The sequence below is a fragment of the Alligator mississippiensis genome, chromosome 1 (assembly GCF_030867095.1).
Source record: "Alligator mississippiensis isolate rAllMis1 chromosome 1, rAllMis1, whole genome shotgun sequence".
Taxonomy (NCBI): Eukaryota; Metazoa; Chordata; order Crocodylia; family Alligatoridae; genus Alligator; species Alligator mississippiensis.
The window spans coordinates 192829846-192855815 of record NC_081824.1 but is presented as its reverse complement, the minus strand read 5'-3'; the positions used below and the strand labels follow the sequence as shown (position 1 = coordinate 192855815).

Genomic DNA, 25970 nt, shown 5'->3' with positions numbered 1-25970 from the left:
GAACACGAGGTAATAGATCATAGGATCCTTTTCCCATGCTTTGAGAAAGTAATACAACCATTCATCTGCCATCACGATGACTGAATGGCAAGGGAGTAAGGAAACTTGAAAACCTAATTGTCCACATCAAATGGACTCAGACTTTATCTTTGCCGAATGATGACACAGAGATTCATAAAAGGATAGTTGTAGCCTGGTATGTTGTGAGTCTGCTGTCAAGCCAAAGTCTGTGGCTTAATAATAAGTAAGAATGGGGACCAAAAACACAAACTGATGAGCACACAAAATAGTTCAGAAGCACTCTCCCAAATATTAACTGTGATAGGAAAAGACTGCCTTCTTCAATAAGACCAGTAACCACCCTGCAAGACCACTGAATCATGGGTGTATCCCCATTTAAATCTATAACTAAGATGCACAGTTGCCCATTAGTTTTTTTCTGACCAGACCAGCAAAATGGTTCTAACCAGAAAACAGCTAGCTAAGCAATATCTTTAATCCAAGCAGATGGAAATGGAAAATTTTGCAGGACACGCTAAAAACTGTGTTGCGCAAAAGCACGTGGCAGTCATGTGGTAGAATCCATTTCAGTGTGGTCAGCTAATGTAACACATATGCTGGCAAGCACATTAGGAGAAAAGCAGAAGACCTCACTGGAGAAGACTCTTCTAGCTGTGGTCTGGCAGACAGAGAATGGCATACTTGAAAGGAAAGACTAAGAAAAGGGCACATGATCACACCATCTCCCTGAGATTTTCTATCTTCCTATCTGAAGCAGGCAACAGGGCCCCGTGCCTCACCAGTGCCCTTCAACATCAAGTCACGGCACAACAAGGAGCAGTGCAGTAAGACTCAATTCCCAATCTCTTGAAAGCTAATTATAAACATCCTGGGGAACCAGAATGTAGTCCCCAGAATGAGTACAGCACTTAAAGTAAGGAATAAGCCAAGACCATAGATGCAAATCAGGCATGTAAAGCTACTCAGTTGTAAGCCTGAACAAAATTTAAGAAATAAAATTTTAAAGGTGGACATTTAAGTTAGACACTTTCTTCAGAGTTCTGACTAACCATTCATAAGTCCATTGTCCTACCCATAAATGATGTGCATGCCATGGACCATAAACTATGGATGCAGACCTCAGTGTGGGGCACCTAGAGGTGGACAGGGTTAACACATGAAGGAAGACAAACCTTGCTACCCAAAAATAGGTCAGGTTGTTCCAGGAAGACGCAAAGAAGAAAACAGCAGGGAAAGAACTGAAGGGTAGAGCTAGTTAGTTTTAAAATATTCCTGAAGTCACCTCAAACTTCTACCTCATTTGTGCCACATGTACAAAAGTGGTAAGACTTGCATCTCAAAAGTCTTGTGAGAATTATTTTTATAACATTAAACAATTATTAATGCTATTAAAAATTAAAGATTAAAAATGCTATATTAAATGGTGAGTGCTTTCATTAAATGAAATGTGTTTATAATTAGTCTAACAGAGCCTGATCCAACATGTTTCCAAGGTCTACAGTGGCTGTAAATGATTACACAGCATGTTTTGTCAAACTGTATTTACTTCTGTAAGATAACAAACAATATACCTGTATGCATTGTAAAGATTCCTCTTTTCATTCATATTTTGACACCGGGCCTCAACAGAACAGGGAAGAGTGAAATTTCTTGCTGGGAACTCCATGAAACAGTCATTGTTACTGGTACAAGAGCTTTCTTCAATGCTAGCATCATCCAGATCTGTCACTTTAAGCTCTCCATCTACAATCACAAACTGTCGAGGTCGAAAATCCAACAACGTCACAGAGCCAAGAGGCGAGTGAGCCAAATAATGCAAAAGACGAACCAAGCTGAGACATATCTGAAATGTAAAGTATAGGCATCTTTTAAGGGTTTTTTCCTTTGAACAAAACATAAAAATGCAGCTGCTGAAATTAAGTAACATGCATAAACAACCAAGTATCAGCTGATTTATCATCAAAATTAAACCAACTACCTAAAATTTACTTTGTATTTACACAGTTGATCAAAACAATCTTAGAAGCTTCTTTACCAATTTTTTTTCACATCATTACTATAGGGTTGTAGTTTAATAAGACCCAAAAAAAGCATCAGTCTCTCAAGTCTCAGTGGAAATGAAAATATTTGTTTTTAACAAAATGTGACAAGAGACACTGATCCCCTAAAAGAGTTACAAGCTTAAATTCATGTACTTAAAGTAGTACCATTAACATTAACTGAACTACTAACAATGAATATGATTAAGCAAATACATAAGTCTTTGCAAGATCAGAGCCTAGCCATGTAGATAAACCCTTATGTCTGCGCAGGATTCCTTTCAAGCAAGTGAGGCTCCGCACAGGTGCAAGCAGCCTGCCTAGGCAGATCAGATTGCAAGACTGAGACCACTGCATGCAAAATGATACAGACTTTGCCCTTCCGGTCTTGGACTCAGCCCTTTCGATCTTACTGAGGTACAGCTTTCCGTTCATTTACCTAACGCCTGGACAATATGCCTTTAAATAATTGTGTATCTTATTAACACAAAACAAATATTAATATGTACATAGTGAAATATTTGCATGCTTGGTCCATGTATTAAATTAACAGCAGGTATATTACAGTCGAGGAAGCTTGTTTTGTTTACATATATGCTTGGGGCAGGGTTTAATAAAAGGGCTGTTGAAGCCTCTTGTATTAAAGAAATCAAATCAAAATTCAGTCTAGGGACATAAATAATATACACAGGGGAGTACTTATATGCATACTTCAGAAGAAAGCAGAGGTTGGGCATGTCTCATGTTATACCTCAGAGACTTCTGTAGAATATTAGGTCTATCAGATACTTCTATAATAATTTCCCTGTCTTGCCAAGTTAGAATATTTTTATCCCACTGAAATGATACCAAAAGTTTATGTAGAGATACTTGAAGGTATAACTGAAATCAAGCATGGTTATGGGATGTCTGGATTGACTGTTCTTTTGTCCTTCTTGAAATTCATAATATTGTTTTATGCAATGCCCCAGAGGACATTATACAAAAAAGGCATGTTGTGTTGCTAAGGAAATGGACGTAGACCAAAATGAAGCATTTGAAAGTCAGAATATGAATGTGATTTTTCATTGGGTCAAGAGCACACTTCACAGAACAACATTAGAGGGAATGAACACTGAAAAAATAATTAGAGAACTTTCGAAGTTGTTGCCTACTCAAAGGAAAATATTAGACCAAAATAACTCAAGTCACAGATTTCATAAATTACTAAGCAAAACTTGGAATTCTGCTTGCATAAAATGCATTTTGCAAAAACTAAAAGGGGTTTTGTTTAGAATCTGAAATAATATTCCTCTTTCAAATGCTAGTAAAGCTATGATCCTGAAAATGACTCCACTTATACAGATCCCCACTGAGCCCTGTGTGGGTATATTCCCATAAAACAAGACTGAAGTACATGATTTAAGGCTTGGCAGGGCTAAGTGCCCAAGCCTTCAAACACAATGGGACCGCTTGTGCATAAAAAATTAAGCACGCGCCTAGGTGTTTGCAGATGCATAAATAATTCTCATGCATTGAGATGATATTTTAATATCTGTTTTATTGTCCTTTAGGTGTACTAAGTAAGATACGGTAAATGACAGTATATTAATACCTCAGTATAGCAAAGCCAGAAATATTCCATCTATGCAAATCAGCTCAGCACTGCTAAGATATTTCTCTTTCAACTTTATCTTGAATCACCCTCTAAGAAATTCATAGCCTGAAGAGAAGCTTTCCAAACATAGCCCATAAATTATAGTCAAGGCAATAATCTCATGTGCCTCTTGCAAATTATATCACACAGTACCACAAATTCCAATTCTATGGATTGGGTGTGAGAGATCAGCTTATTTAGTTGGCCATTACAAGCTAAACTCTGATTTGAGATAACATTTCTTAAGGGCCTGCTTCTTTTAGAACAAGGTAACTGAAGTTCATGGACCAAATATAGTCCACAGGGTTCTAAATTACACCTGTAACTGATCTCTTCTTCAGTAAAGAAAAACATCCAAAGAAATCACAGACCCTGATAAGCAGTGCCCTGTCTGGATCAAAGCACAGCTGCCATCTAACTCCATTCGATGCAACTTAAGCCTGACTTTCATACTCCTGGTTAATTGCCAGTGGAGTGACTTTTCATTGGCTAAACTCCATTTTAGGTCCTAGGTACATTTGCTTTACTCTTTACTCTCCTCCACTAAAGGACAGACATAATAGGGGGCAATTATAAAATCAACTTGTGATAACAATCAAGATAAAGATGTCACATCCTTCTATTGTTTAAACTCCAGTGGTAGAGCGTAATGTTCAAGCCAAAAGTTTCAGATCCTGAATTTTTAACAAGTATGAAACTTTTAAACTTATGATGGAACAAACACACTATAATCTGATACCATCAACCGGCAGAACAGTACAGCACCAAAAATGGGAATAAAGAGTCTTATTTTAACAGTCCCCAGTAGAGAAAATGTTTAATATATATGAACTAAGTTGTAACTTGTGTAACCTTTGTTTCATCCTTGGAGTAGTTTTGTGTTCACATCCCTCTTAAAAGCTGTTTAGTACCATGGTTATTGTACTTACTCGAAATCTGTCCTCCCAAGAAGTCTGTAAAAGCTGAATCATCTCTAGTGGGGAGCCAAGTTCAGTGATGGTGGTCAGGGTATCTGGGATGTCATTACTGTCCTGATAACAATAACCATAGAGCTGGAATAAAAATACATACAAGAAAAAGGTATCAATACAACACACCTTGGGATGCTTTAGTTTTCTTTTTTCAGTGGGTGTGAAGAGTACAGCATCAGTCTCCCACATTCATCTTGCTCCCTTTCATCCTGTATATTTTGCAACCTGCCCTTAAAGCCCAGGGTAGCAGCCTTGTATCCTCTCACTCGAGCTGAGCTCACTTGAAGCCCATCAGCAAAAGTCTCAAATTGCCTAGCACAATGTCTACGGGCAATAGGTAGTACATAGCTACTATGTTACATCTGCATATTTTTTCTGTGCAAGCTTTTATAATCAAAAGTCTTGTTCAGAAATTTATATCTAAAAGTATGTATATGCCCAGACATGGAACTTTGTCAGAAGGAAATCAGTACACAGCACATATGTCATCTAGCAGAATCATAATTACTGTCTGTTTTAAAAAGTTGCTCTTAAAATGGTGTTTTCTACAGGACTATCACGGGTGCACTGAGTGTTTAAGCAAGAAAGCAAGCTGACCTGTATCTTATTAATAAACTTTAAAAAGAAGTTGCAACTGTCAAGATATATCTTTTTTAAAGCAAAGATCATTTCTAATTGCACTTGCTGTACTTAAAGGCACGATACTGACAGAGAGGAGAGAATGCTGCAAAAATATTTTGTAAGGCATTTCTTGAATTTAAAAATGAAGGCATTACAGCCTTGCTCCAGTCTCTTTTGTGTTTGTTTTCCAAGAACATTTGTGTTATCGAGTTGTATTTACACAGCAAGAACATGTTGCCCCTGTGCTTGAAGTGAATTATTTTATATGAAATAGGGCATAACTTGGCGATGGAGGGATAGGCTCTTAGAAATTCCTTGCAAAGTCCTGGCACAACAGAAGTTAAGTGAGTCTGATAAGGATCTGATTCTAAATACCGTAGTTGGGGCAACATGTTCATTAAATAAAATTTAACTCTGCACCCAGCCAAATAAGCCCTGTAGTAAAAGGACCTGCATGATACAAAAGCTTAGACATCTTCAAAAAAAACACCTTATCTGACTTATCAGCTCTCCTACCCTAAGAGAGAACAAGTCTCAGGCTTCTTCAAGCCCACCTTCTGATCACAGACTGGATCCAAAAATCAGGGAAGTCAATTAGAACGTTCACGTAGACTTCACATGATTTGGATTGTGTCCTATAATAGTTAGGCTCATTCAGCACGGAGTCAAAAACAACACCAACCCAACTCAAGGTTTTAATATCCAGCACAAGTAACTCAATCAACTGATGATCCAGAATGAGGGAGGGCATTGCAACAAATTTACTGAATTCATTTAAATAGGAAGAGAATTTGTGTATTGTGATCTGGTCACTGATGTGTTTATTGTGTCTGTTCACTGATAAACAGAAAAAGGAGGCAAATTCAGTAAATATTGTATATATTATTGTTACCAATCATTTCCTTAGCTCTGTCATCATTTATTTTCAAAGACAGAAAGCATTACAAAAATGTAAGTGAAGTAAGCCATTTTTTTTAAGTGGTGCAGTGGCATAGTATTTCAAAACAACTGGTAAAACATGCACATTAAACAAAAAACACACAGAAGCTAGCAGAGTTTATTTTAAAACATACAGTAGAAGTTTTGGCATCACACACGTACTTGTGTTAGGTACTGCTGCACTCGAGATGTGTAGGGCTGAACTAAGGAAATAGGGCTGCTTTATTTATTACAATGATAATATCACATCAACCTAGAATTACTCAGTCTGTTAATGTCTGTGACAATGTACATGCACTCGTTTCTGATACTGGCACAAAAGTAAAAACCTAGCAGGACCCAAGCTATCTTAGAACACATCAGACCAACTGTTACTACAAAATCATTACACATTAGGAAAAATATAATTCAAAAGATAAATAAAATATTTTATAGCATAGTTGTTTTTGCTAAGAAGAATATACAACAGGCCTGATCCAGCAGCCCTTACCGGTCAGAATTTAACTTTCTCATGAATTTAGACTAAGAGCAGGGATCGGGCCCTGTATTTTTACAATCTTAAGTTTTGTGAAGCAGAGACTAGCAAGAGAAGCGAAATTATCCTAACAGTCAAGTTTTTCAAATAATAGTATAAAATTATCTGTTGAAAAAAATCTGCATTAAATAGGTGTGATATTAAGAAGACAAATTTAATTCCAAATATCAATTTCATAATCAATTTCATTTCACAGCAATAATGAATATGAAAAGGTTTTAATTCTTTGTTGGCCCTTCAAGCCCTCTTTAAGACTAGAAAATGAAAGAATTATTTAATAATACATATTTTCTTTAGATAGTCATAACAATGACTTTCATCGTTGCATGAAAATGTTATGACTATTTAAATTATTCAAACAAGAATGCACTCAGAATACACTTGTATGAGTTAAACTTCAATGTATGGATTCCTCGGGACTTAATAATGTGATAAATTTGGTCTTGGGAGGTGGGTGCTGTTGCTTTCTATTATCTCATTTTAGAAGCCAGTTCCGCCACTGCAAAAAGCACTGCTGACTGATCCTCTATGTACTTAGTGCACACTTCACTGCTCTGGAGCCAAGTTAATTGCTTTGGTCACTGTGGAGGTTTGAAGGACCGAATGCAGTTTTCCTTCTACAGGAAAATCTCTCTTCCCTCTCAGAGAATAAATGTTCTTATACAACGAGTGCTGAATTTAATAAAGTTCATATGTTAATTTTTTTATTTTTTTTTAAATAGGACTACTACAGAAATATATAAAGTAATTCTAACCAAGGAAATATACTATCTGGCTAAAGCCCTTCTTTAATACTTTTACTTATGTAAAATAATTCTAGCTGTGGCATTATTATTTGGTAATATAAGTTCTTAGTAGCAAGAAAGACTGGGATATGGAGGGGTTTGGGGACTACATTTATATTTATTGTAAATAGCAGCCAGAGGCCCAATGCAAAAATACATATGCAACTATGTGGACATATTTGTATTTATAATTACGGTGACCTCACATATAAAATGGCTATGTTTTGAGGCAAAAAGACAGTAATCTAAAATGGCCAATTAAGATGGGAAGCTAAAATGGCCATTTGTTTGCACATCCATCCCGTATTTCTGGACAACAACATGAAATATAGACTCGCAACTGCACATGCATTATTAAGCAACATTTCCAAGGCCTTTTCTTTTTTTTTAAGTGCCTCATGAGATCATCTAGTTTGTCTATCTGCCACTTCAGAGCTGTTACCCAAATTCCTTGGTTTTTATCTAATCAATTTTTTCAAGTCCTAAATGGAACAGTGTGGTTTGCATCTACATGTAATGAAGTAAATAATGTTTTATACTGTACATATTTGGATCAACCAAAGGCAATAATACAAAAAACAACAACACAGAGAGACTAAATAAAAGTGCAATCAAAAAATAACACAAATTAACTTCAGCATCTAAAATGCTGTTTGTAAGGATGTAGTTTTGCTCTATCACATAATTACATTTTAGACATAATTAGAAACATTGTTTTTCATCCCCTGATTCAACATGGTTCCAATTATGTATATGGAAAAGAAACAAAGTCGAATGAACATATTTTTGATATGTCAAACTATTACTTTTAAATAGTACAAATATGTATCTTTGCATAGAATCTAATAGCAAACAGTTGCTAACTTAAATTTTTCTTAACAGAAAAAGCATTTCCAGTGAGATATGAAAAGATTAGCTGTTCACAAATTTAAAGCATCCCTGTTCACTGAATTCTTCACTAGCTTTTTAAATTTGTCTTACTCATAAACCTAGTCCTCTACTCTTTATGCACCAAAACTCCTGCTTCCACTTCAATTATTTTTGTTGCATAAATTATATTCTTTTGTAAAATTTCAGGTCTGTATAACCAGCCAGTTCATGTCCCTTTAGAATTCGTTTTTGCTACAAATTATAGTGACAGGGTTGCCCTTTTCAGACAAGGTGGGGAAGGAGGGGGGAAGCAGAGGTCAGACGACACACAAAAGCTGACAAGCTTATTGAATAAAAACACAAAATAAAGCAGCTTATTAAGCTGTCATCAGCAAGCAAGTATATGCAAACAACAGACCATCCTGCATTAGTGTAGGCACCATATCTGTATTTTCAAAAACCAAATGTCAAGAAAAGGCTTAGCAAATTGTTACGTTTCATTTCTATAGCATGCTTAATCAGGAGCCGTACAAAATTGAAAAGCTTCCAAAATGAGATCAATTGGCCAGATTCTGCTCTCAGCTTGTGGCAGCCTGATGCAGTATCACCAACACAAAATTTTTAAAAGATCAAAAGCCAGACCTGCAAAATTAATTATACTGGCCTTAAAAAAAAAAAAAAAAAAAGTCACAATTTTTCTATTATATATTAAGAGTCCTTCAGTTTGCTTTTTAGTTTGTGCCATTAATATTCCATAGTTACAGTTTTTCTTCGTGCCCATGAAGGCTAGAAATCTACCTTTTTTTTCTAAATGAAAACTGAAATCTTCACATACTCACTTACCTCTCACTTAGGAGCAGCAATTATCATGAGACCTGTGATAAAATTATGAGAGTTGGCAACATTGGCACTGGACCTGATTCTCCTCTTGGTGATTTACCAAGTTACTCCAGATCCATCTGCAGTAAAAGAGACTACTTTGGCCCAAAATAGACCATATTAAAAATAAAAATTCTTGCTCATGTGTACATGGAACTGGTAAGTACACTGCCCTCAGAAGGATATTTATTTTCAAAGATACATATGTATGCCTTGCCAAACTAAAACTTAGGCCAGGATTGGTCTTGGCAAAGTTAGCTTGCCACTGAACTAATTTCCATTGAACTCAATAGAAAGACTCCCACTGATCAAAGCAAAAATTGGACGTAGAACTAAATAGCTAAGCTAAAAAAAAGGACTGTGAAGTGTTTTGCCATGTTAATGAAGTCATATGGAATGACAAAATCAGACGGTAAACTTTTGCCCAACTATGCCTTTCTTTGTCATCCCAACATACTAGTCACTTCAAGGAGCAATATATGTGAACAGCCACAATGAGCATGGTGCCTAATATTTAGCTATGATTTAACAATAAATAATCCTAGCCTCACATCTGTTTACAGTTTGCTTTTTTCATAATTTCTTAACAAGTATATTGTAGATTTTTTACTGCTTCTCCTAAATCCAAAAGCATGTTTAAACTGTTGGGTACCTTTGCATAGAAGACAAAAAAGATTATTTAAGTAACTAATCTCCTCCTATTGAAATGTAATATGCTGGTACGTTGCATATAAAATGAATCCATCCTATTTAACAACAAAGCTAGCTCTTATCTAGACCAGGGTACAAAGGACACAGCTCTATTCAGAATGCATTCAACACCTTGTAAGATTGGGACCAAAGTTGGGCAGGAAAGCCAAGAAGCAAAATTTCTTCTTGCCACCTCAGGCCAGATATGGAAATTGTTAGGAATAAGTGGGTAATTTTAATTTAAACTGTAACAATTCATATTTCCCTTTAATTTGTATTGAGAAATGTATTGGGAATTGATAGTTATTGTTACTAAGTGTTGCACGCTACAAGTATTAGGTGTAACACAACTGTCATGTCAGCTGTGATCCATATCTTTAGCTTCCAAAAAAGAGAACAAAAGTTGAAATTCAAGAGTGTGTGTGTGTGTGTGTGCGCGCGCGCGCGCGAATACGTGCATATATATAGAAATGTATGTATATATATGTACACTCTACAGAGTACACTGTATTTTGGCCAGAAACTTGTGGTTTACAAAGGTTCTCTCCCTTCCACTCTCCCCATTTCCAGAATGAGACAGTTCTCTTGTAAAATGACAACAGTGTAAAATGTATACATACTGCACTGCACAAACCCAAGATCTAGCCCTACAAATATTTATTCCTCAAAGTAGCTCCACTGAAGTAAATAGGAACACCCAAGGAACCACAATTTCAGTGGGATTGTACACGTACCAGAAGTCAGAGCTGAAATGATAGCAATTAAAATTTACTGTGAATTTTCCACCTGGGGTGAGTGGCATATCCATTACTGGAATTGTACAGAAGTCTGACCCTTCATTTTGAAACTATTCAAATTAATAATCTCTGAAATTTCTCTGTTTTGAAGGGGTTGGCAAGGCAGTTCTGTCTGAACATTCAGGAGACATGTCCATACCAAAACAGATCCTGTCAATAGAATGTTACAGATATCTACTTCACCTCTAGGCACACTTTGCCAAGGTAAGGTTTAATTTTAATTCAGAGTCAGTCTACAGCAGCACAGCCCTAAAATAAGTAGGTTTTCCCTTGAAGATACCATTCTGAACTTGATTAAGCACTATACAGAGCCTTTCAAGCTCCAAACCTATAAATACTTTACGGCTTGCCCTTGCCTAGCTTGCATGGCTAAGCTGAGATCAAGGAAAAATAACAGTTTACTCCTTTAGAATAAGCATTGGTATTACTGCACTGCTTACAAGCTCCAGTTATAGACTAGAAATCCATTTTATAAATGCATAGAACAAAATTATGGTCCCTTTTCCAAAGCACATTAAACTTGGCATAAGGCAGGGGTGGGCAATTATTTTGGGCGGAGGGTGGCTTACTGAGTTTTGGCAAGCCATCGAGGGCCGCATGACAGGTAGCCAGGGACAGATTAATATTTATTTTCTAAATTTCTTAGGGGTCCCGCAGGCCAGATGCAATGGCCTGGAAGGCCACATCTGGCCCACAGGCTGCATTTTGCCCACCCCTGGTATAAGGCATGAGATAACAGAAGGCTACAGATGCAGCTGTGGATGTGGTACAAGATGGAAATGAGACAATACTTGATGGGCAGTGGTCTCAGAAAACTAGTAGCAAAGCTATTGCCAAAATCTTCGCAGTCAGCCCAGAAAAGGAATGTTTTAATATAAATTCAACTCCTAGATGCTTTGGAAAATTGGGCTGGATGCCTAGCTGCACATTATACCTTGCCCTCATACAACAGCTGCTCCCAACACTCTCACAAGTGGTTCACAACACCTGACAATATGGTCTCTGGCTCCAAGTGAATCAGTGTCCCCTGCATGGAAGGAAATCTGTGGATCAGCCAATCCTCCATACGTGTGCTTATGTCTCTACAAGGGCACCAAATAATTTATGAGGGAACTGAATTGTTTGCCATTTGTCAGGAAGCATTCCTTCTGAGCTGGCAAAGGAAGACAACAATTACTAGCATAGGTTGGAACAAGACCTTTATTCTAAACCATTTCAAAAAGCACAAATGAAGCAAGTTTATCTCAGCTTAATGTAGATACAACCTATGATTCAGGGCATGGTGGGGTCTACATAGCCAGCATGGTTTAGCTTGAGACCCTGAAATCCTGAGCCTATGCCCAACTCTGACAGATTCAGCTTCTGTGGCTTTTGACAAGGCATCTAGCCTCTCTATGTCTTGTCTTGCCAGCTACAGAACAAAAGATGGGCTAGGACAAGAACACTTACCTGCTTTATAAATTAGCCTGCTTGGTAGGTAACAAAAATAATACTGAAAAATAGCTACATGCTCTTGGAATTCACAAGTTTCTATAAAAATGTCATGTGGATCAAAAAAATAATGTCCTGGGCAGAGAACTCACAAAGCTGAATGGCTTTATACTCCTTTTCTCTTTCCTTTGAAAAATCCAAGAAGCAAAGGAGATTTCTAGATACATATTTGCACCTAGAAATGTTTGGATGGGGTGACCACCGGTATTACTGAACTGCTATGGAGAGAGGGGAATGACATGTTCCTGTTCTAAGAGGCTGATGAAGTTGCAAGTCATCAGCTCCAATAAGAGAGGCAGTAATTCAAAGGAGAGGCTTTGGGAGTGATTTACAACTGTGGAGCCATCACAGATATCATTCGACAAATAAATGGGATTAGCTTTATGAATGATAGTTATGAAAGCAAATAACTGAGGGTGTAGCTCTTTAACTAATTCTGCTATGTGTGTTTTTGCCTCCTGGAAATCCCTTCCTGCCAACAGCTATGTAAATTGAATCCTCTCTGCAGTCCCATGCAGTTCAATGGGAGAAATATTATTGGCCTCTTTAGCACTGAGGCATTCGGCTTGTCTAATAATGACATGAATAGTTATAGTAGGTTTGCAATTGTATCAGCCCTGTGCTTCCAACAGCTCTGGAGTTCTTGTTAACAGATCCTTTCTTCACTCTTAAAAGTTCAGGATAACATCTGGGCCTTATGGGAAGCACTCTTGCAATAAAGAAGCACTTTGTGTAATTCTTCTTTCCTCGCCAAACCGCATCTGTCTGCTCTCTCTGCCCTTCTCCATTCCAACCCCAGCTCCTTGGGGCTGCGGGGACATATGTTAGATGCAGCTAACTGTCTCCACTAAGTCATCAGCAGGTGGCAGCGCTTACTTTTTTTCTCTTTGACCCATATTAATGTCCAGTGCTCCTATCCTACTGAATGTAAGCATCCAATTGATTTAGGAGCCTCCAGCCCATTTGCACAAGTGATATAGGCACTTAGGAACTAGTCTTATGGAAAGTCACTCTGACACATAGGTTTCCAAGAGACTGAAGTATTTTTAGCCCACGTGCCTCCCTACCTTTCTGAACAGTTCTGTTTAAACTATTTTTTAAAACCTTGTAAAGTTTGGGTGGAAACCTGATTTTAAAGTTTAAGTTTCGTAGATTTCATAGACATTAGGGCTGGAAGGGACCTCAGAAGATCATCGAGTCCATCCCCCTGCCCAAGGGGCAGGAAGTCAGCTGGGGTCATAGGATCCCAGCAAGCATCCAAATTTCTCTTGAAGGTGTTCAGTGTAGGTGCTTGAACCACCTCCGATGACAGGCTGTTCCAGACCTTGGGGGCTCAGACAGTAAAGAAATTCTTCCTTATGTCCAGCCTGAAATGGTCTTGCTGGAGTTTATAACCGTTCAACCTCGTCATCCCTTGGGGCACTCTGGTGAACAAACATTCCCCCAGATACTGGTGAACACCCCTGATAAACTTGCAGGAGGCCATCAGATCGCCCCTGAGCCTGCACTTTTCCAGGCTAAAGAGCCCCATGTAAGTTGGCCTGACCAGTTTCAAAAACAGCTTGGAATAAGCTAGTTTTCTGATCTGTTTCATACAGACATCTGGAGTTACAAGGTGTCCTCCATCAGTGGTTACAGAACAGGCGCATAATAGAATCCAAGCCCTCACTCTAGTAAATCCATGCTGTCCAATTAAAGGCTCTGTTTTGGAAGTTAAACTCCAGAATGTAATGTCTACTCCTAACCCCACCCAAAGTTCATATTTACAGTTTTCTCAAGTGATCAGCTACCATTTTGCTTGGATTCTTTGTTGAAGATATTATATCACAGGCTACTTAGAACGCCAACAGTGACTCAAATTTTTATGCTGGATGCAACCACTGAGCAGTCTCCACCACTGCCAGCACAAAGAAGCCTTTTGAGCTCCCATCACCACTGATCCTTACAGTCCTGCAACAGAAAAATTCTTGAGTGTCTGCCTTCACCAGGAGAGGTCATCCCAACCCCTGCTGCATGCAAATGGCATTGATTTAAAAAAAAAAAAAAAAAAAATCAGGGTGGACTTTGAGTGAAGAACCTGATGGGTCATGACTTCAAGATTTTCCAGTTACTAAAATGAATATGTAGAGAAATCCGCTACATCCATATAACATTACCATACTTTAGTTAAAGTCCCAACATTTTAAAACTCCAACTAAAAACAAGGGACCAGCTGATGACCTATTTAATATGTTAATTAACAAGATGTAGGAATGCGAGACACGTAAAGAGAGACAAGTCATGTTTAAAATGTGTCAGCTGGTTGCTGTAACCCAGACCATAACTCGCTAACACATTTTAACACCCTTGCACATGCCCATAACAAAAGCAATCATGTTTAACACTGGTTCAGCTAATACCTTTTCTAGCCCAATACATAATCCCAGTGTAATCAAGACCATGTGCACTTACATAAATCCAGAATAATTCCAGTAAAATCCACTGAATTACTCCAGATTTAAACTAGTAAGAAATCATAATCTGGACCATGATTTTTGTTTGTTTGTTCAAATGTATTTGTTATTCCATTACTTCATCCATTTGTCTTAACACTAATCTAGCCGAACCATTAAAAACCTAAATGAAATGGCCTTCTTTATACAATCAGCAAGCCTCTGGTCAGATACCAGCTGCTGTTCACAGCTGTCCTCTACTCCCATATCCAATTATTTCAAGATAAACTCATCATTTATTTTTATTTATTTTGGGGAAAGTGAAGACTATTTGTGTTAAGTAAGGAGCACTGCACTGTGGGTAGGAATAAAAAGAAGATGAACTATAAAACCTACCAGAGAAATAACCATGTAATTTCACAAAGGCATGTCAGTTCCAACCCTCTAGTTCATCTTCAACAATGGAAAGGGAGAATTCATCAAAAGAATTGCTTATGGCCATGACTGGCAGCATCCTTAATTCAGATATACAAGAGCTATAATTATATTATTACAGTAAATCAAACATTGCCATTGTTTCTTTACAATCAAACTCCTTGTGTGAAATTAACAGAAAATGGTGTTTGGCTTCTCCCTCTGCCCCAGATGCAAAAAGGACTGGAAAGAGGAATTGGAGCAAACTAACCAGACTTTCTCACTACCCACAGGGAAAGGCAGGTTTCTAGTTCAAGAAATAAATAAATATGAGACATTTTAGCTTTGAAAAGAAAAGAACCCAGTGCACAGAGGGAAAGGGAGAGGAGAACAGACATCCCATTTGGCACAGAGCGACTGCAAAGCAATTAGTGGCCTGCTAAATCCTGCCTTACAATAAATCAGTGACCCAAATCCCCCTCTTTCCAGTGCTGTTCATTATTAAATCAACTTTAATAAACTACTCTTCTCCAAAAAACATACATTTCTATTTCAATCTGCACCTGCCTGTGCAATGGCTCCTGTGGCAGAAACGTTTACATGCCTTCCCCACCACTAGTTTAGGTGTGTAGGCTTGTGTATAGGTGTAAATTACAAATTCCCAGCCTCATCCCTGGAAGCAGCACCTTCGGCCCAATCCAGCAGTCGTGCCCCAGGCAAGGAAACAAACCGTACTTCACAAATAGCTCAGGCAAGCGCTTTAAAGCGGAAGGCACCTCATTTTTAAAAAATGCTTTATTTGTATTAACACTAGTTAATACCAGCCCACCCTCCCTTCCACAGGGTCAGACAGATTTGACACAGCAGCTGGCTCTGAGAGAGGCGGCTCCCTCCACTGGCTCAGAGCATGAGCGTTTCAGCCAGTGTGAAGACAAGGGTGCGGTCTGGAAAGGGTTCCCACTCTGTTGTGCCCTAATTTTATAAATGATGCCTTAAAAAAAGAAGGGAGGGAGAAAGGGAGAGAGAGAGGGAGGGAGAGAGAGAAAAGGAGAAAGCAGGAGGGAGAAAGAGAGAAAAAGACGGGGATGTTAAGAAGAAGCAGGCCAGAGCAGGAAGGGGAGAGACAGTGAAGAACCAGGCTGTTATCTGCCCAGCTCCACTCAGGTTGTCAGCGCCTCACCCGAGACAAGCTGAGTCTGTGCCCGGAGGGGCCGCGCTCCACACGCAGGGCAGTCCAGCCCGCAGCACGGTGCCCGCACACAGGGCAGGGCAGGGCGGGGCAGACACTAGCTGTTCCCCCGAGGGTGCATCTCTCGGGGAAGCCGGTCGCGTCCGCAGAGCCCAGCTTGGCGGGACCAAGGCGAGGGCTGCAGCTGCCCTGCTGTGGGATCCTGCTCTTTGATCTCGAGGTCTGATCCTGCCAAGCGCCGGGCCGCCGCAGCCGCGAGCGCCTGCTGCTTCCGTGGGGGAGGCGGGGCCGGAGCAGTGCGGGGGCATGGTACCATCCCAGGACGAGCCCCGGCCCCAGCAGCAGCAGTGCCCGCGGGCGGAACGCCCCGCGTCCGGCGGGTCTGGGCAGGTGAGACGCTGCCAGGGGTTGAAGGGAGAGCGCCGGAGGATGGAGAGAGCAGGACCCCGGACGACATGGGGGTGCCCGTGCCAGCTGGGAAGCTAGACTGCCCCCTGCCATCGCCACGAAGAGCATTTTTGGAGCATCCTACCCCCACCCCCGCAGAGCCGGGCGTGTGCCCTCTCCCAGCCCCGCCGGCTGTCACGGCCCGCCGACGACAAGGGGCAGAAGGGGGGAGCCCGCCCGCCCGCCCGTCCGGGAGTCGCCTCCCCTGCGCGCCCGTCCGTCCCTGCTGCTCTCCAGCCCGCCAGCCATATGATTCGGGGCAGAAGTTTGGCTTTTTTTTAATTTTGATTTTGGGAACGATTTTCAAATTATTTCCAACCCAGGGGAGAAGGGGAAAAAAAAAAAAAAAGAGAGAGAGATCTGTCCCAACCAGGAACCATTCAGCCCCCAGCCCAGACAAGCTGCAGGTCCGGAGCCGGGGGGGGGAGGGCACGACAAGCCAGCCGGGTGCGCCCTGCCGCCGGGCTCCTCTCTCTCGCTCCCCCGGCCGCTCCGCACAAACACCCGCCTCCGATTCGCCCTGTGCGGGCGGATGAGGGCTCAGGGGGTAACCAAGAAGCCCTGGAGGATATTCTTGTTCATATTCATTAGTAAAGGGACATCGCTGATAAAAGCCTCTCTCTTTCTAATGGGTAATTCGTGGATAGCAAGCGTGAATTGGGGATGGATTCGCTTTGAGAAGGGAACGGGAAGAAGGAACCAACTCCAGCCCCATGGCAGCCTCCCCCTTGCTGGGTGCTTTCCCCCTCTGTGCCCCCGGGCAGCACGGAAACGGCCGGAGCGGGGGGCTGGCTCCCAGAGCTGGAGGATGCCCGCCGCCAGCCCGGATCTGGGGAGGGCAGAGGCGAGGGCCATTGCTTTGCTCGCTCGGCTCCTCAGTGCCCCGGGGGTGGGGGGGCTAGAAGAGCCGAGGGAGGTATCAGCCCCTGCTCATTTCATCCCAGGCCAAAAGCAGCAGCGCGATGGGAGCCCCCCGCCAGCGTTTCCCAGCCCGTGCCCCGAGCCCCAGGCGCTGAGACACGTCCAGGAGCGGGGCTAGGAGCCGCTCGCCTCAGTCCCCGCCGGGCGGCACGTGCGATGCCCCCGTAGCGAGCCCGCGCGTGTCCGGGTGCCCGCCCCGTCCCGGCTGGGCCAGGCAGCAGCCCCCCGCCCGGTGCCCGGGGACAGGGCCCGATCCCCCTGAGCGGCCGGGCTGCAGGAAGCCCCGTGGTTTCTCCGACGCGGGCTCTGCGGCTCCAGCCCCTGCCGGGAGCCGCGGCGGAGCTCATCCTCCAGGCCGGGGGTCGCCCGCCACCACCGCCAGGTTGCCAGGGGAGGAGAGGGGCTGGAGGGGAGGCGGTATATCCCCAGCTGGCACTGGGCCGGGTTGAAGGGGAAGCGGTAAAAACCTAGCTGGGACGGGGAGCGGCGGTTGGAGAGGGCTGGGTAGGCAGTATATCCCCAGCTGGCACCGGGGGGTTGAAGGGAAGGAGGTATACCCCCAGCTGGCACGGGGGGCAGCGCTGAAGGGAAGGCAGCGCTGGGGCTGGGGAGGAGGCGGTATGTCCCTAGCTGGCACTGCGGGGACTGGAGAAGGGTGGAGGGTAGGTAATGTATCCGTAGCTGGCACTGAGGGGAGGGTTGAAGGGGAGGCGGTATATCCCCAGCTGGCACTGGGGGGATCGGAGAGGGCTGGCGGGTAGGTAGCGCAGCCCTAGCTGACACGCGGTGGGGGCTGGAGAGAGCTGGGGGGCAGGCAGCCCATCCCTAACTGGCACTGGAGGGCGGGTTGCGGGGCAGGCGGTGCACCCCAGCTGCCCCCGTGCCTCTGCCCCGGCTGCCACCACCCCGGTCCGGACGGCTGCCCTGCCCTGCCCTGCCCTTGCCCCTTGCCACTCACGCGCAGGACGTTGCGGTGCCGCAGGCGCTGCAGCAGGATCATCTCCTTGACCAGCTTGTAGGAGGCGAGGCGGTAGCAGTCCCCGCGCGGGCCGGCCCGCTCGGCGCAGCGCTGCACGTCGTGGCCGCCCAGGTCCACGGACTTGAGCGCCACGGCCAGGCTGCGGTTGAGCGCGGCGCGGTGCACCGCCTTGGTGTAGCCCGAGCCCAGGTAGCGCAGGCCGGCGGCGCGGCGCAGCTGCCGGCAGCCCAGCGCGGGCGGCTCCAGCGCCAGCTCCACCTTGGCGCGGGGCTGCGGCGGGGCCAGGTCCATGAGGCGCCGCTCCAGCGGCCGCGCCGCGCCCCCGGCCCCGGGCCCGGCCGCCGGCAGCTGCTGGTAGCGCACCAGCTCCTCGTAGCGCTCGCGGAGCTGGCGGGACAAGCCCTCGGCGCGGGGCTGCTGGTGCCGCTGGCGCGGGCGCTGCGGGTCGTGGCCGGGCATGAGCAGCACGTTGAGCAGGGTGCCCAGCAGGAAGCAGAGGCAGCAGCCGGCTGCCGCCGCCAGCCGCCGGCGCCGCATCGCGGGCTGCCCCGGCCGCCCCGGCTCCAGGGGCTCAGCCGGCCCCGGCCCCCCGGCCCCGCATGACACTTGCCTGCGCGCTCCGCCGCGCCCCGCGCCGCTTATTATGGGCGGGAGCGCGGCCGCCCCTTGCCGGCTGACGGGCGGCGCGGGGGGGGGGCTGGGAAACGTAGTCCGCGCCGCCGCCCGGGCCCCGCCGCCGCCCTCCGCGACTACAAGTCCCACAGGCGCCCGGGGCTGGGGGGGCGGGGCGGGCCGCCTCCCCTTCAGGGCCGCTTGAGCCCTGCGCCCAGGAGCCTACGGGCTAGTGCGGAGAGGCGGCTGGCTGGCTGCGTGCTGCGCTTCGCTGGAAGGCAGCGTGTAGCATGAAGCGCGCACATAGACACACATGCACACACACAGATGTCGGTCTGCGTGCACAGAAACGTGTGCGCACACACTCGGATATACGCACATGCACGCACAGAACCGCACACGCGACCGTGCACATATACACACGGACACAGACGCATGCAGAGATGCACACATATATCCCATCAGGGCTCGTAGCGGAGAGGATCTCTTTTATTAGACCAACAAAAAATCTTTTCTTTTACAAGAAAATGTCTTTATTTTTTCACTTGACACACATCTACATGTATACACACAGACACACAAGGATGTGTATACACACACATCTATATATACGTCATATATATTTATGCACACACGTGTCCTCTCTCTGTATCTATCTATAGATCGATCACACGAATCTATAGGTATGTGTATGCGCCTATGACATGACGTGCATACACAGAAGCATGCACACACACACACGTGTCGATACGCGTGTGTATGCGTGCATGTCATATATACATACATATATATAAATATAAAACATTGAAAAGCCATTACACATAATTAAATAATGGCTTTTAAATGTTATATATGTAATGATATGCATGCATTCACACAACACATGCATGCACACGCGATAGAATAGATAGATTTTAAACGTCCCGCTGAGACACACTTTTAAAATAAAAAGATCGATCTACCTATCTATCTATATATCCATCCATCCATCTTTTTATTTCAAGAGGGTGTCTCAGCGAGACGTTTAAAATCTCGCCCGTAACGATGCTTGCAAGCTCCCTCACTGGCGTTATCCCAGCTTGACAGCGCGGGCTTAACCGGCATCACAGCAGTCACATGGTGGAAAGCGTTTTATGACTGAAAAGCCAGGCTGGGGGAGCTCCGAGAGCAGCACGGCAGTCGGGGCAGGCACCAAGGGGAGCGTTTGCACATGTCTCTGCCACCCATGTTCTTGGAATAGATAACTTTTGAAAGCATCAATAATAATTACAAAGAAATCTGCCTAGCTGATTCAGGATAAACAAGAGCAAATCCATCACGTCTGCCTCAGAGACGGTTTGTACAGTCACTGCGGCCAAGCCCCACCCACGCAGGTAGGTGTCCTGGTCCGGCGGGTCGCAGCCCGAGCCGCTCGGCTGACACGCGAGGCGGCCGGGCCGGGTCACACACACTGCGCTAAATCTACAAATCACGGGCTCGCCACGGGGGAGCCCCTGCCCTGCGGGAGACGCGAATTGCAGGGCTGAGTGCTAATGACATGGTTATCCATCAAGCCCACATTACGACGCTGTTAGCAACTAATTAACAAGTACAATCGGCCCGAGGAACTCCACAAAGGCAGACCCATCAACAAGAGAAAAGCCATAAAGCGTCTGCCCTCGTTGGAAACGCTTATGCAAGAGAAGGATGCGTTTCCAACGAGGGCAGGGACTCAATGAAAGGGAATCATTTCAGTAATACACATTGGGATGCAAATATGCAGCTAAACCTTCAGGGGAGCCGAGGATGCAGCCCGGCAGGCATTTCTTCCCCCTGCTGCAGCCGTGCAGACACACGCTGCCTGGCTCCGACTGATCAATTCCTGCTGCATACCTCCTTGTGTCCAATATGTGATCCCTGCTCACATCGCTGATTCCTATGCAAAGGGGGTGGGGGGAGGAGGGGGTCTTGTCCTGCTTGTCCCCTTCCCCGGCTCAAGAGACAGCAGGAGCTCAATAAAGGACCTTGCATTCAAATTTCAAGGGAGAGAGTCACAGACTCCTCCGGATTGCACCACATACTAATCGCACAGTTCTCCACCCGGGCTACGAGAGGAATTAGGCCATTGGGAGACAGACCCAGGGCATCCACGGGTCTTCCAGGAGACCTTTATTTGGGTCCAGTTTCCTCTTGGCCCTCTGGACAGTCAGATCTGCAACAGGACAGGAGCGATCCTTGATCGTCTTCGCCTGCCCCCAGGTTTGCAGTTCTCCTGGTGAGGAGGCCTCATCTGGGCTGGGCGTGGGGCTGCAACACGCTGCTGCAGCTCCTGGAGGTGCGCTCCTGCCTCACTGGCCTGTGTGTGTCCGCACAACTTATCTTTAGGAGGCGACTGCATTTAAAAACCAGATTTAAAATAAAGAAATAAATAAATAAAAACCTGCATCAGAGAAGCGCCACCTACTGTTTATTGCCACGCGTAATTCAGCCTGCAGCACTAGCCCAATTGGGTGGATTAGGAGGAACTAGGGGGATGCTGGCTGTAGCCGTATTGGTCTAAGGACATAGGCAGACAAGGGTCCTTGGGTAAATGTGATATCTTTTATTAGACCAACTGAATGGTTGGGGAGGGAAAGTGTTCTTTACCAGTTTGTGCACGAAAGCTGATGAACATTTTTTTCCAACTACTCAGCCGGTCGAATAAAAGATACCACATCTACCCAAAGAACCTTGTCTGCTTAGGAGTGATTTACACACGCAGAGCTTCCTCCATACCCTCAGATAGGCGGTCTAGTAGTAGATCCCTAGTCATACCACCGATTCCTGCGCAAGAGGGGATTTTTTGTTCTGCTTTGTTCCCCAGGAACAGTAGGAGTTTAATAAAGGACCTTGCATTCAGCTTTCAAGCGAGATACGAAGCCATGGAGAAAGCTCTGCTGGAGTCGCTCCTGATGCATCGAAAACCCAACTATTGTGCCCCCCACTACCATTCATACTATTTTTAATAGCTCCCGTTCGTATACCTCCTTACCACACCTGTGCAGAAATCTACCCTTCAGGATGCCATGCAGCCTCACTGCAGTTATATGGGGCCAGGTCCTCCTCTCATTACAGTCAGCAAAAAAGAGCAGAATAAACCCAAGATAGCGATTGAAATGCACTCCCAAAGCCCTTAGCATCCTTTGCAAAGGGGATGAGCACCCTAAGCTCCCTGGGGCCTGGTGGGTGACCAGCAGGGATCCTGGTTTTCTCTGATTTAAAAAAAAATCCCCACTTTTTGGATTTAAAAAGTAACCCAAAATCCACATTTTCCCATGATTAAGATGAAACACCGCTATCAGATAGATAGATAGATAGATAGATAGATAGATAGATAGATAGATTTCATTTTAAAACATGGAAATGTGGATTTGGGGTTACTTTTAAAAAACAAAAAGGTGTTTTTTTAATCAGAGAAAACCAGGATCCCTGGTAATCAGGGGAGTGATCACTCCTATTACATTTCAGTCCCAGTCTGTGGACCCCGGGAGAGTCATATACACCGAACCGGCAGTAGTGCAGAGACCTGCCCCTCTGATCTGTCAGCGAGCCCGGCTGCATTTCGAAGCCCGTTGACTGCAAGGAATAATAGACATGCGGTATCTGGATCCATGCACCTCCCACAGCAACAGAAGACTTTCAAGCCAGAAAGAGGCACCTCCCTTCAAGAAACCCTGCACGATTTCTTCGACTCATCCTGCAAAAAAAGCAGGAGATCGCTGTTTGCAAGGACTGAAGCCCCTTTCTCATTCGTCCGAAAACAGAAGTCTACTCCTGTGTTTTTATGGCGAGCTTGACTTTACCCAGAGCTCCCTCCTTCATTCGATAGATATAAGCAAACGAGCCGAGGGGAAGCATTGGATGAAACCGGAGAAAACGAGAACCATCTGGGAGTCCCGTATACCCAGGGGATCGTCGCGGCGCTAGCTGGATGGAAATCATACATAGCAGCGACCGAGGCTCAGGGTTGCATAGCCATTCCATTTCCCCCGGACCCTGCAAATCCCAGTTCAGTGGTTTCCCCTGTAAGGAAGACTAAAGTGCTGCAGGCAGGTGCAATGGAGCATATCTGCCTTCTACTGAGTGAAGCCTGGAAAGGATCTGGCCCAAACCACCCTAAACATAGCACTACGGGAATATGTATGTAATGGGGAGGGGTCCATTAGGGTAACAGTATAGTACTATACATACAATATAGTACTGTACACACACACACACATATATAATATAGTACATACTATATGAATATATATAGTACATATAGTATATAGTGTGTGTACACACACAAAATATGTACATATATGCATATACACAAAATATGTACTGTATGTGTATACATATTTTGCGTGTGTATGTATGTACACACACTATCTAGATGTACATAATTGGTGTGTATGTATCTACCTATGTTCCCATAGTGCTATATTATATTGTATGTATAGCACTATACTATTACCCTAATGGACCTCCCCCTTGTGGTTGCTCTTGTAACACCCACCCTGCTTCGTGTTTGATCTCCTGTCAGGACCCGCTGCTCAAAATTTAAGATCTGGGAAGTGGATCTGAAAGGCCATGAGCTCTCCGCGGGCTTTGGGGGCCCCGTGCCCTCCCCAGGCACTTCTCTTCCAGTGCAGCAATTCCAGCTCTCCAGGAGCCCTTTTCCCAGGGGCACTTCCCAGTCTGTGCGCCCGGGTCCCGGCTCAGGACGAAGGCAGAGCAGCCTGATCTGATCTCCCAGGGGGTAATTTAGAGCTTTCCCTGATCGCCTGCATTCTTTCCAGCAGGCACCTAACAGCTATTTACCATCCGCACCTTTTAATCGCAGCAGCCATTTAGTGCAGGATTATCCAACTTCACACACAAGCAGAGAAAAGCCCTTGAAATCTCTCTCTCTCTGGAGCTCTCTCCCCCTGCCAGATTTCTATCAGATAATAGGCCAAGCTCTGCCTCCTTGGAAGGGGGAAGCTGGTTTAGCCAGGTACTTTGCATTACAATTTTACCTGTGGGTGGCTTGGGGGGCGGGAGGAGAAAGAGGGTAAATCTCCCTGCATGGGAGACCGCTTGGAGGTGCCTGGTCTTCTACCTGGTGGCAGAAATGTAACGTTTTGCTTTTCATTAGGAAGGCTGATTGAAGCCATCCCCCACTCCGATTTGCCTCAGTTTCCCCGCTGAGCTTTCTTCTCCTCCGCCCCTAGCGTGTCTTGCCTTCTTGAGGGGCACTTATTAGTTTCCCCTGTTGCGATCGCTCCTTTTAAGAAGTCCCCAGTCATTTGCCCTGGCCGGGTTGTTTTAAAGCCTTTTAATAGCTCTGCATCCTCCCCGGAACGCCCCCTGCGAAGTGAACTCATCGCTTGGTTTCCCCGAGCTCTGTCCAGGTCCGATGCTGAGTCTTGGCGTGTGCGAGCTCACGCCAGCTCGGCTTGCTTGTGAAGTTTGTGTGGTGGCTGGTTGTAGGTGTGTTGGCACGGATCTAGGCAGGCAAGGTGCTTTGGGTAGATGCGATAGCTTTTATTAGATCAACCAATCTTTCCCTGGGAGCACATCTCCACGTGTGCCCATCGAGAGCAAATTTGGTCCCCAGGGGAGAAGTTCAGGGCAGGGCTACTCCTGCCCTGTTTTGCTCCCAAACCTAGACCAACTAATAAAAAGATACCACATCTCCCAAAGACCCTTGTCTGCCATATGAAGTTGATGGCAACCCAAACACAGGGGCAAACAGATGCATCCGAGAGCACGGAAGGGGGCCACCTGGTATTTCAATCAAGCCTCATCTCCAAGCTGGTCTTTTCTCTTATATCATTCCCGACAGATCCCATGAAAGGCATCACTCCTTTCCCGATATAGAAGCAAGCCTCTGGAGGGAGGAAGAGCTGTGGGGAAGACTTTGATGTCGAGAGACAGATTTCCCAAAGGCAGAAAAGTGCTTTCGATGTTTCTCATTACAATGCGTCCTGGGTCTGATTATTGCTCCAATACCTACTGCTAAGTGGACTGGGATGCTGTTAAAAACACAATCTAGGGAGCAGCAGTATGCTTGGACCAGCTGTCTTTGGTCTAGCTAATTAAACTACGCTGGAAGAAAAATCAACAAGGGCTTATAAACAAAGCTACTGAGTAAAGTCAACAGAGAGCTGCAGTGAACAGCAAACATATTCCTTAACACTTCAGGGTTCAGTGTAAGGGGGGCTTGATGGAGGTGAACCAGCAATTCATAAATCCCAATTCAAACTGACCAGACAAAGCATTTTATTTGTGCTCCGAGCTGGATTCCCCCATCTTCACCCCCAAGAAAGTTGCAAATAGATTCCCCTCCCCTTCCTTACAACCACAATTTATTTCTCCCAGACCCGTGGGGGAGGAGGTATTGAAGACCTGGCTATCAGGCCTGGCTGACCTTTTATCTCAGCAGCTCAGTTAGAAAAGCTGAATCGTTGCAGAAAGGGTGAAAACTGCAATGTATTTTTCACTGCCAAAAAGGCTGCTCTCCATTTGATCTCAGTAGTCTCTAGATCTGTCCCTATTTCTGAAGCTGAAGGGGGAATCAAGCACAGGAAAAAAATGAAATCATGCCACCAGGCAAAGATTAAAATCGTGGCAGTGTATTGATTGCTCCTTAGAGAAATCACTTTGTTTCTGCAGGAACCATAGCAATCCTGGAGAGCTGGAACTAAAGGAAACTTGTGT

The 25970-nt window shown here is 44.7% G+C and overlaps 1 protein-coding gene across 1 annotated transcript in view; it reads right to left on the bottom strand.

Moving 5' to 3' along the window:
- Window positions 1-19246, bottom strand: part of PKDCC (protein kinase domain containing, cytoplasmic) — a 47120-nt gene extending 27874 nt beyond the window's left edge. Inside the window, exons 1-3 of the mRNA XM_019483011.2 lie at window positions 18636-19246; window positions 4626-4748; window positions 1593-1864 (exon numbers count right to left, since the gene is read on the bottom strand). Coding sequence (XP_019338556.2) covers window positions 1593-1864; window positions 4626-4748; window positions 18636-19193 — 953 coding nt within the window. The 5' untranslated portion in view covers window positions 19194-19246. The remainder of the gene's footprint in view (window positions 1-1592; window positions 1865-4625; window positions 4749-18635) is intronic.
- Between the last annotated feature and the right edge of the window lie 6724 nt (window positions 19247-25970).